Source organism: Suncus etruscus, chromosome 11, assembly GCF_024139225.1.
Source record: "Suncus etruscus isolate mSunEtr1 chromosome 11, mSunEtr1.pri.cur, whole genome shotgun sequence".
Classification (NCBI taxonomy): domain Eukaryota; kingdom Metazoa; phylum Chordata; class Mammalia; order Eulipotyphla; family Soricidae; genus Suncus; species Suncus etruscus.
Window position 1 is genome coordinate 71,883,053 of NC_064858.1, and position 12,983 is coordinate 71,896,035.

The window sequence follows — 12,983 nt, forward strand, 5'->3', positions numbered from 1 at the left end:
GAAGGAAAGAAAAAAGAAGGAAGAAAGAAAGAAGGAAGAAAGAAAATAAAGAAAGAAAGAAAGAAATAAAGAAAGAAGAAAGAAAGAAAGAAAGAAAGAAAGAAAGAGAAAAAGAAAGAGAAGAAAAGAAAGAAAAAGGAAAGGAAGGAAGGAAGGAAGGAAGAAGGAAGGAAGGAAAAGAAGAAAGAAAGAAAGGAAAAGGAAAAAAGAAAGAAAGAAAGGAAGGAAGGAAGGAGGAAGAAAAGGAAGAAGGAAGGAAAGGAAGGAAGAGAGGAAGGAAGGAAGGAAGGAAAGAAGAAAGAAGAAGAAAGAAGAAGAAGAAGAAAAGAAAGAAAGAAAGAAAGAAAGAAAGAAAAGAAAGAAAGAAAGAAACAGAAAGAGAGAGAAAGAAAGAATGAAAGAAAGAAAGAAAGAAAGAAAGAAAGAAAGAAAGAAAGAGAAAAGAAGAGAGGAGAGAAGGAGAGAGAAAGAGAAAAGAAAGAAAGAAAGAGAAGAAAGAGAAGAAAGAAAGAAAGGAAAGAAAGAAAGAAAGAAAGAAAGAAAGAAAGAAAGAAGAAAGAAAGAAAGAAAGAAAGAGAAAGAAAGAAAGAGAAAGAAAGAGAAGAAAGAAAGAAAGAAAGAAAGAAAGAAAGAAAGAAAGAAAGAAAGAAAGAAAGAAAGAAAGAAAGAAAGAAAGAAAGAAAGAAAGAAAGAAAGAAGAATGGAGTAAAGATGAACAGAAACTTCCTCGAGTAGGAAATGCATATATCTATTAAGTACGTATATTTAAAAATGATCTTGGGGCCAGTGTGAGAACATAGCAGTAAGGCATTTACCTTGCATGCAGCCAACACAGGATGGACCCAGGTTCGAATCCCAGCATCCCATATGATCCCCTGAGCCTGCCAAGAGTGACTTCTGAACATGAAGCCAAAAGTAACCCCTGAGTGCCACTGGGTGTGACCCCCCAAAAATTATCTGCATCATTTATCAGGAAAATGCAAATTAAAACTATAAATATTATCTCATATCAATACAAATGATACACACCAAAAAATAAAACAAAACAAACCAGTATTAGCATAGAGGTAGGGAAAATGGAACCCTCTTCCAGTGTAGGTGGGAATAATGACCACTCCCACCTTTTAGGAAAACAATAAGGATACTTCTCAAATAACTAGGAATAAAAATTCCACATGACCCATCAATTTCACTTATGGGTACAAAAACTCAAATAAGAAAAGACAGTCAAAATCTAGAAACAATCTGTTTCCAAAAACTGGTGGCTATATAAAGAAATTTATATATATATATATATGTATATATATATATATAAGCAATAAAATACTATTGGCTATAAAAAAAAGATGAAATGATTCAATATTCTGTTCCCTAAATAGAACCGGAAAGTGTCATGATGAGTGAAGTTAGTCAGGGAGATACAAAATAATCTCTCTCCTATGTGATAATAAAGTATCATAGTAGTGGAATAACAAAAGGCCAAGAACATATAATCTGATAACTAATCTTTTCCATAGTAGTGAGAAGTTGGATGGAGGAGGGCAAGGTTGAGGGGGTATCCTGAAAAAATGTTGGAAACAGACTGGTGGGTGTTGTGGTATTGGAATATTGTACCCATGAAACCTATCACCAACTCTATTAGATCAAGGATAGTCCAGTGATCAGTGGTCAGGCTTAACACTCACAACCATGTGTCTTCCCAAGTTCCAAAGAGTATATTACTGGAGTTGAAGCCCAGATAGCATCCAGAATCATTGGGGAGGTCTCTGGGAGATTCCTGACCACCAACCCATGCTGAATCTTTTCATTCCATAAATTTGGAAGGCTCTGGGATTACATTTCTTTTGTTTTATTTTGTTTTGTTTTGGTTTGGTTTGGGGCCACTCCTGGTAGTGCTCAGGGATTGCTCCTGGCTCTGTGCTCAGAAATAGATCTTGGCAGGCTCTGGGGACCATATGCTGGCAATTGAACCTGGCTTTGTTCTGGGTTGGTCTCATGCAAGGCAAATGCCTTCCCACTGTGCTACTGCTCTGGCCCCTAGACTACATTTCTAAGAGATTGTTTCTGAGAGCCCACTTGAGTACTGCCTGACTGAGATTCGTGGTCTTCAATTGAGAGTAATTTTTGCTTTAGCTGCATCTTCCCAACCCCACCCTGAGGTGACAGTCAGCCATAGGAAATAAAATTGGGGCCATCACTTTGATCTAAGTGAGAGAAAGATGAAATGATTAGAGATTCAGCAATGACAAGACTGCCTGGCCACAAGCAATGCTGCAGGTCTTATTGACAATACAGGCAAAAGTGGAGAGAAACGGGGTTAGAGCAGGTCATGCCACACTTGTTATACAGAAATTTCAGGAGCTCCTATGAACAACATACACAGTTTTTGATAGCATGCTGTTCATTGCATGGTGTCCACAGCTCTCACTTTCCTAATTAAAGAACAATTCCAGTCCAGGTTACATTCCTCTCATACCAGAGGTAAAAAAGGTGAATGATTCACAGAACACCTTTTAGATTGTTCTGATTAGGATAATGCAACTCTACTGCAACTCAATGGTCAAGTCCAGTCACATGGTGAATCCTCACCCCAACTTTATACTGAGATGAATCCTGGAAGATGGAGTACTAAATTTTTTGGAGTAAGGAAGGAAGAACAAAAAACATTTTGAAGAAATAACTCTAACAAAACAGATATCAAAAGAATACTTTTGTTTCTTTGTTGAAAGATATCATTGTCAACTTATGGTTAAGGTGTTTTTTCTATTAAAATTACAAAAAAACTCACTCTTTATGATTAAACAGTCATGAAGAGTCCCCTTAACTGCTTCCCAAGACACCCTATGTCTGTCTGCCTTATGCATACATTCATACATGGGTGTGGTTCTACTTAGCTGGATTCGCACATACAAATGGATGTTGAACAAGCTGGAGGAGGAACCATCAGTGCAGAGAAGACAATTAGGGCCAACCAAGGTTCAAAATCAGACCCATTTTTATTTCTTTGAAACCAAATCTTAAAATATATTCTCTATAATATAATATCCTATAAGGGAATGCTATTCATTTCTTTAGTAAACTTAATCACAGAAGGGCATTTAAACAAAAGATCTAAACTTATCCAAGTGACCTGTGCTTGATCATTTAAGTCTTCATAAACATTCAAGTAAAATTGTTTATTTTAAATTTTGAATTGAGTTTATTTAAATTTTAATTGGTTATTTAAAAAGATCTTAAATGCTAAATACTTTTAATATATGCTACAAAATTTGATCAGTCAGAAAAACATTCGCTAACATTAGCTTATCAGTTTAGTAATTAAATTCTTACTTCTCAAGTAATTTCCTTACTGCAACCAATTATTTCATTTCTTATTTTTAAATTGACATACCAGCTTTGGTGGTGCTGAGTTAGTTGGATATTTATCAACATAAACTTCAATGTAAATCCTATATAAAGGTTATCAGTGCATTAAATAGATAGTATAAATGTTGGTAGATAACCTTATGCAAAATAGGGAGCGGTACAATCTTGAACCTACATAGAAAAAACCCATAAACTTTATTGAATGATTTTACAGTGGACTCACTTTAATTTTATCAGAATCTATTGGCCTTTAATAAAAGGGATAGTTTCTGAGGCCAAATCTTTCTATCAATGACTATTCAGTTATTTGTGGTATATAAGAAAAGCAAGCGATAGTATAGTGATAATACCCATGACAATAGAGACAAAGTTCGGTAGATCCAGCTCAGGATAGAAAGCTCACCACAAAAAGTGGTGAGTGTAGCTAGAATAGAGAAAGGTCTACAAGGACAATTATAAATAGAACAGATCTATCTCATCCCCCCATTCTTCCCAGGTAATTTGATCTTACCTGCAAGACCCCGCTCATTCCTGGGAGGAGTCTTAGAAAGGTTAGATAAGGCTTTGACTAGAGAGGATTAGGCCCTTTTGGTCTTTTGGCCCCTTTGTTCTTTGGCACGTGGCTCCATCCCCCATTAACCGGTGGATCTGGGTCCAGGAAAGCGAGGGGTATTGAACTCACTCACAGGCAGGCTTTATGAGAGATAACATCTTTATTCAGCCCTAGCCAACAGATGTGGCTGCTAACCATTTACGCATTCAGCCCTGCATTCTTGCTTCTCCCTCAGCCATAGCTCTCCATCCAGGTAAATGCCCATTCCTCTCCATCCTGGCCAAAGACCAAAAGGGCCAAAAGACCAAAAGGTCCTAATCCTCTCTGGTCAAAGCCTTATCTAACCTTTCCAAGAATTCTCCCAGGAATGGGCGGGGTCTTGCAGGTAAGATCAAGTTACCTGGGAAGAATGGGGTGATGAGGCCACAATCACAGAAATCTTGTTTCAAATAGTATAGAACATTTACTTAAATAAAATAATCAACAGTACCATTGTCATCAGTCCATTATCAGTCATGAGAGTTCCTTCATAAGAATGTAGAAAATACAAAATTTTTGTGATCAAGACTTTGTAGATAATATAAAATATCCAATTTTTAAAGTTTTAAAAGATTTTTTTTTTTTTTTTGGTTTTTGGGCCACACCCGGCGGTGCTCAGGGGCTACTCCTGGCTGTCTGCTTAGAAATAGTTCCTGGCAGGCACGGGGGACCATATGGGACACCGGGATTCGAACCAACCACCTTAGGTCCTGAATCGGCTGCTTGCAAGGCAAACACCGCTGTGCTATCTCTCCGGGCCCTTAAAAGATTTTTAACCTGTGTACATTTTATGGAGTATCTCTCATTTCTTATTTTTATTTTCCATCATAATTTTAAGACATATGAACTTCTACTATCATTGTTATATGGCTTCAGGCAATTTATAATGTAGATAAAAGTCTAGACAACAAGACTTTGTAAAAAAAATTGGGGCCAGATTGTGGCACAGTGGTAGGGTATTTGTTTTACATGTGGCTGATTTAGGACGGACCGCAGTTCGATTCCCCAGTATCCCATATGGTCCCCTGAGCCAGGAGCGATTTCTGAGTGCATAGCCAGGAGTAACACTTAACGTCACCAGGTCTGGCCCAAAAACCAAAAAAAAAAAAAAAAAATTAGTGACAGCATCTATAGACATCTAAGTTATGCATTAGGAACTACTCAGGTTTACTTCTGACTGAAATTACAAATCTTTGCATGCCAAACATCTCTTTGGCCACATGTGCTTAAGTACAATGGCTATTTTCCCTGAGTAATGAAACAGAAATGTGGATGGAAGCAAAAGGAATTGTTTTAGACATGCCATATTCAGAAATATTCTCTAATGATGAGTTTGAGTTCATGCTGCCTAGAATGAGGCTCAATTTTCACTTGAGAATAAAGATAGATGCCCAGCTCCAAACTTCCTTTGATTAGCTTATGAAAAATGGAAAGAATCTCTTAATAGTCTTAGGTAGAGTTCAAAGATATTGTCTCATTTGGTTCTGATGAAGCTGGATTGGGTCACATGTGTGTTTCTAAAATGTCTCTTCTATGGGGCACAGAGATAGTACAGGTATTACAGTCCTTGTCTTCTATGTAGCTGGCCCTGACTGAGTTCCCACCACCTCATATCACCCTCCAAGCACTGTTAAGAATGATCCCTAAATACAGTATCAGGGATATTCCATTAGCATTGCAAGTATTACCCAAAAATATTCTATATGCATTGCAAGTATGATGCTCCTCCAAAATAAAAGAAAAGGAAGAGAAGAAGAGAGAAGGAGAGGAGCGGGAGGTTTATTTTATGTCCTTTATAACTCATTATATTTAAATTAGTTGTTCCCATAGTCTAGTAATTCTATGATCTGTGTGGAAAATGTGTGTCTCTTATACTTCCATAGGAGAACTCAGACCTGTCATGTATACCTGTCAGGTATAAAGTAATGATAACTGATTATTGTAAAGATGGAAGAGTAAATCCTGATATTATAATAATCCCAACAATTAAATATACAATACTATATTTATAAATATGTAATAATTAAATATATAAATAGATAATAAATATAACAATTAAATATATAATCATAGTTATCTCACACACAAATAGCAAGAAACAAATACAACTGCTAAATAATCTCAAGAAAAGAGACTAGCGACTTCTTGTTTTTGTTTTGTTTTGTTTTGTTTTTGAATGTTGCTCTTACCATACTCCTGGATATTCACAGATTATTCTGTTAACCATTCTGTGGTGGGGCATAGTGACAAATTTAAGTGCCTGTGTAGTTAATAACTTCTCAAGCAGCAACAACAGAAATTAGAAGGAGAGAAAACTAAAGAATGGGCTAAGATACATGGTTTTTAAATTAAAGTAAATGTTATTGTTATTGAAGTGTCACAATTTACTATAGTATTACTATTAATGTATATGTTACACCTTTACTGCTGCCAAGAACTAAATGTCCTTTAGTACTGTCCTTATTATACTTAGTATCTGTCCCATTCCAGACCCTTTACTTTTTGTTTCTGTGAATAAATATCAGGGTCATCGATTAAGAGACAGGATAGGAAATAAGGCAGCAAAATGGTTCAGAGGGCTGGTATGCATATGCCCAGCACACACTAAGTCCAAGTCTTAACCACAGTACTACATTGTTGTGTATGTAAACATTTTAAAGGGATTATTATGTTACTGGCCCTAACCTGATTAGTGATTGTGCCCTACCCTAGGGTGTGACCTGGCATTCTGCTCCCACCCTAGGGTGGTACCTGATTCTGCTCTCACCATTGAGTGGTACCTGATCCCACCACAGGGTGGTTCCTGATTCTGGGGGATAAAAGCAAGGGTCTGTGGAAGGCTGGGGAGCCCTTTGGCTGGAATTGATGCTGAGGCTTTTTGGCTTCAGTCTTGTCCTCCGAATAAAGCTGATACTTTCACAAGCCTGATTGTCTGCTAGCCTTTTACCTGCCGCTTCACCTCAGGACCGCCAGCTGAACAAGGTGGCAGACGTGTGCTCTGAGCTGCAGGGGAAAGACCTCATTCTCCATCCCTCCATCAGTCAATCCCATCAAGGGCTGACTTGCAACACCACATGTTCACTCAGTACTGGTGGCAGTCACCAGCACCTCTTTGCATGAAGTGCTCAATATAGCCATGTACAACCATCAAGCCATCAGATCTACACAGGCAGGCTGAGTAGCCCTGGAACAAAATCTTCCAAAAAAACTCAGGAAACCCCACCTCTTCAAAGAAAACTAGAAGGGCCGTAATGAGTGGTACCATGGGCTGGAATGAAATGAAAAGGCATAACATTTTATGAAAATATGATTAAAAAACATTAGACCATAGCATCATGAAATGGTTGTGAGACAGATGTAAAGTGACTGGAGTTTGAGGGTTACAAATATCAAGTTAACCCTATAAAGATGTTGGGTTTGGACCAATTTGTCCATTGCCAGAATAGAAGAGTGAGGAGTTAAATAAAAGTGGGCCTAACCCTAATTTTTTCAAGTGAATACAATAAAGTGAGTGTGGCAAGGAGGCCACTATATGTGTAGTAAATTTATATTCAGTTATGTAGAATTCAACTGATTCTAGAGGGAAGAAGTTAATTAGTGAAGGTCAGTAAAAGGTGTTAATTCAAGCAATTGAACTGTTGAAAGTGAGGCTATGATGCAGATTTTGATAATACTATAAAAGTGAGTAATGCAGGCAAGGAGACTAACTAGAAGAAGGGCCAGGGCTTCCATGAGTGCCAATAGCATTCCCCAGGGGCCGACTGCAAACATCTGATTGCTATTTTTTCAATTATAGAACTGACTTTATAGCTAACTACACATAAATGATTGTCATATTTTTCCATGAAATCTGTCCACAAAGAATTCTTACTACCACACTAGAAGCTAATTTAAAATAAACACAATTATATCAACCTCATTTAAGAATTTATTTGCTAAGTTCTTTTTTTGGGGGGGTGGGGGGTCATGTCATACCCAGCGGCAGCTCTCAGGGTTACTCCTGGCTCTGCATTCAGAAATCGCTCCTGCAGGATCAGTGAACCATATGGGATGCGGAAATACAACCAGAGTTCATCAGGGGTTGACTGTGTGCAAGACAAATGCCTTGCCACTGTGCTTTGCTCCAGCCCCACTAAGTTCTTTTTTATTGTATTTTCATTTAATCCAGAGTACAAAATCTACTGTTCTATAGATAACATCATGTTGTATGAGATATTATATCTCCTAATAAATCTATTAAATTATGGTGAAGGCTGGTTTATATTTTACTTTCAAGAATCGCACTGAACTATGAGAACATTGAATGGAAATATCAACAGAACATTTTTTAATAAAAAGTGGACAGAATAAGAAACAAGGAAAATTAAATTTTAATGAAAATTTTAAATATAGACTTTTTATCCCTTATATTCAATTCACATTAAAATTAGAACTCAAATTGGATTAACTATACATAACTTACAGTGTCAAGTTCTAATTTTTCCCAACCAACATATTGATATCAATTAAAGACATTTATATATACAGAAAAATATGAGAAGTATATGAAGCTTTATGCTATTGTAGGCATAAAGGAATACCATTGTAACACAGATTCACAGCATAAATATAACCAGGAGGATACATGGATAATGACATTAAATATCATCTTCTAGCTGAAGATTGATGTCATCATTTCTATCCTTAATTTATACTAATCCTTTGTTAAAGATCTCACCAAGTCCTCTAATTCCATCTTATATCACTAGGTTCCAAGAGGAACTCTAGGTCTCTTTTTCCCCTCACTGTTATCAATGTCTAACAGTAATGGCTTCTATTCAACAAACTAAATTTACAGGACTATAAATGAACTCATTTTAACCCACAAATTTGTGAGTTGGCTTCTTTCATATGTTTCTGAGCAATACTTTTGGGTTCTTGGAGCACAAGAGTATTTTAAAGTGACAGGATTATTTCAGTGTTTTCATTTGGAATACACAAGCCAGAGTCAGAGACTAAAATCATAATGGATACCACTCAATTTCCAAGAAAAAAATTTTTTTGGTTTGGTTTTTGGTCCACACCTGGTGACACTCAGGGGTTACTCCTGGCTTTGCACTCAGACATCACTCCTGGCTTGGGGACCATATGGGACACTGGGGAGGGGGTGGAACCACGGTCCATCCTAGGTTAGCATGTGCAAGGCAGGCACCCTACTGCTTGTGCCACTGCTCTGGCTTTGATTTACATAAATTCTTAAAAACAGATAATAGGCCCATGAAATAAGTATTCTTTTATAAGCAAGATATTTTGCTAAAAACCTATATAGTACAGGGGCTGAAGCAGTGGCACAGACCAGAAGGCATCTGCTTTGGGCATGCTAGCCTAGGATGGACCGTGGTTCGATCCTCTGGCAGCCTATATGGTCCCCCAAGCCAGGAGCGACTTCTGAGTATAGCCAGGAGGAATCCTTGAGCATCACCAGGTGTAGCCAACAAAATAAAACAAAACAAAAATCACCCTATATATTACATTATTCATGTAGACACATTTACTTGTATATAATACACTTATGGAAAAAATACTTCTATATATGCTTTAACTTATCTGGATACTAGAAAAACTTTGGCTTTATGCAGGGAATTATTTCTATGTCCTTAGAAATATGACAAACTGGGGCCAGAGCGGTGATGAAAGCAAAAGGGTGTTGGCCATCCATGTGCTAACCTAGGATGGACCAAAGTTCAATCCCCCAGTGTCCCATATGATCCCCCAAGCCAGGCGCGATTTCTGAGTGCATAGCCAAGAGTAATCTCTGAGTGTCACCAGGTGTGGCCCAAAAACCAAAAAACAAACAAACAAAACAACCAGAAATAGGACAAACTGTCTGAAATATACATATATTCTTGTCATTACATTATTCAAATACAGAAAATATTTCCTAATTATATTTTTACCAGAAAGAAGATTTAATATTTTATTGCAACTGTCTGAACTAATAAAAATATGTTCCAGGACTGCTCTATTATTAGTAGAAGACTCCTCAGCTGTTCTGATTTATTCAAGTTGATTGAAAGTAGTGATTTAAAATAGCATCCTTTGAAAGCCCCTTTTAGAATTCTTAATGAGCTAAAAATATCCTCCTGAGAAGAAAGAACAATTATTAAAGAATCTCTAAATATGAGAAACTTTCAGTACATTTTTCCATAAGAGTAGTATAATGATAACATTTATTAAAAATATACTGATGGAAAAATATATATTGATGGAGGGGCCAGAGCAATAGCACAGCGGTAGGGCATTTGCCTTGAACATGGCTGACTCAGGATAGACCTGGGTTCAATTGTCAGTGTCCCATATGGTCCCCCGAGCCAGGAGTGATTTTTGAGCACTTAGCCAGGAGTAACCCCTGAGCATCACCAGGTGTGGCCCCAAAACGACACACACATATGTATACATATACTGATGGAGATATTGGGAAAATGCTAAGGATTTTTCTAACTGGCAATTAGTTCACTTACCAGATATCTCCTCTAGGCACTGCTTAGCAGTCTTACTATAGGATAAATCCATCTTAGTAGGACTGGTACAAGAATCGGCTGAAGTTAATGGGGTGCCTTCGTTTTCTGAATGTGCTCTGAAAGGAACCCAGAAGACAAATAGCCAAAAGTGAATAATTCAAGTTACTTAATACAGAAGAAATAAGTGTATTAAAAGTTTCCTATTAAGAAAAATAAGTATTTCTTCATGACAAAGACATTCCAAAACAGTTTGCTTGAGGTCACACCCAGTGATGCTCTGGGGTTACTCCTTACTCTGTGCTCCACGGATTACTACTGAAGATACCTGTTGGACTCCATGAGATTCTGGGGATTGAACCTAGATGGCTGCATGAAAGTCAATTACACTCTCTGCTGTACTATTGCTCTTGCCCCAAAGTATTTTTAATAGAAAAATTTTATAATTTCATAAAGGAAATTAGTACCATGCCAGTTGTGCTTAGGGAATTGGAGAGCACTTTACTTATTGCTGGCAGTGCTGGGAGACCAGATACTAACTAGGAATCAAATTTGGCATTTCACACATGCAGGGTTTGAAATAGCTTTCCATCCAAAATACCTTCAATTTGTAGTAAACATTTGACTTGTACATTACACCCCTTTTTTTTTTTTCGTTTTTTTGTTTTTTTGGACCACACCCGTTTGATGCTCAGGGGTTACTCCTGGCTAAACACTCAGAAATTGCCCCTGGCTTGGGGGGACCATATGGGATGCCGGGGATTGAACCATGGTCCTTCCTTGGCTAGTGCTTGCAAAGCAGACACCTTACCTCTAGCGCCACCTCACCGGCCCCTAAATCCCATTTTTAAGGGAATAATTCTAGTCACTTATGAGAATATTTTCTATTTATTTGACTAGAAAGCTTAGAATCGAGCTTCCATATGGCATGCAATCCAACTTTTGGGTATCTGTCCCCAGGACAGAGAAACACTCATCTAAAAGGATGTATGCACATTGTTATTCATCACAGCACTAAGTATAATAGCTAAGACTTGGAATCAATCTAGATGTTAAAGAACAGATAAGTGGATCATGAAGATGTGTACATATTACAGTGGAATTCTATATAGCTGTAGAAAGTTTATTAGGATTAAAAATATGCTAAAAAGCTATTAAATGAACAGATATAGGTATATATGTGGAAACTTAAAGATAAAGATGTATGACATAATTTATACAATTACATTCTGTGGAAAACATTTTCTGGCAATCTGTACCTAATCTTCAGGTAAAATTTTGGTCTAATTTAAAATTAAATATAAGAAGAGCATAATTAATAAAGCAGATGTCTGAGAGTCTGGAGAGAGAGTTCCAATAAGTAAAGTGCTTGCCTTACATGTGATTGAATCTGGCATCACATATGGTTCATAAAGTCCTGCCAGGAGGAATCCCTAAATACTACCAGGTGAGCCCCTTCAAAAGCAGATATATATTTCAAGTTAAAGTATAGATAATTAATGTCAAGACCCAATTTAGCTAAAATCAATAGGCATGTTAGGATCCATATTTCTAGATATTTTGGCTACATGGAGAAAAGCAAATCATACTTTTCTCTATGGAACGCTCCTGTCTTAGCTTCTATGACAAAAATTCAGCAATTTGTATCCCACTCTCTCCCAGAATGAAACTTTTCCCCATTTTTTCTTAATTAACCATTAAATGTGGTTCTGTGTATTAAAAAGACAGATATACAGAACAGAGGAGGGAAGAGACCCTATAGCAGGGTTAGATCTTGTCCATGGGTGGCTGCAGCATAGAGGGGGACCCTGCACCTAACCATAGGTAACAGGGGAGGGCTGAGGCTCGAGGGTAAGACAAAATCCTCGGGTGATCACCACCATTTCTCCTCACCTCCCCCTCTGACTATTGAGACGAGTGAGTCTGTTTACTGTACAGGTCTTAGAAGACCAGATCTAACTCTACCTTCCCTCAGATAATCCACAGCTCATAAAACACAACAGCAAAACAAGGAAGTATCTTGTAATGCCTCTGTCATACTTAGACAAGTTCACTCAACTAAGAAAAATTAACTCAAATTCGAATATACTTCTAATCACAGTAAGTTTAGCAGACCACTTTATTAAACAACCTGAAACTTCAACACACTAAGTTACCAAATGCAAAGAAATATGGATAAACTAAGGAAGACACTAGCATCTGAGGATATAGAGAGAAATCCTAGCAAGTTTCCAAGTCCACCAAAATGCATGAGCCTAATAGATGAGGACCTTAAATTGGCAATGAATACCATGGCAATGGAAATCAAGGAGATTTAAGATTTAAGCAAGATCAAGAAATCCATAGATGAACAATTCAACCAACTCAAAGAAGAACTTTTTCAGAAGATGAGAGAATCCATACAAGTGGAATTAAAGGAAATAAAAACATCTTAGCAAGCCATAATAGCAGAATTACACAGTGGAGGAATCCTATAGAGAAACTTGAAGAAAAACTACAAAACAATAATGACAAAGAAGACAGTAAGG

At 37.3% G+C, this 12,983-nt stretch overlaps 1 protein-coding gene across 1 annotated transcript in view; it reads right to left on the bottom strand.

Moving 5' to 3' along the window:
- Positions 1-12,983, bottom strand: part of NAV3 (neuron navigator 3) — a 531,493-nt gene that overhangs the window by 142,330 nt on the left and 376,180 nt on the right. Inside the window, exon 9 of the mRNA XM_049783639.1 lies at positions 10,459-10,574. Coding sequence (XP_049639596.1) covers positions 10,459-10,574 — 116 coding nt within the window. The remainder of the gene's footprint in view (positions 1-10,458; positions 10,575-12,983) is intronic.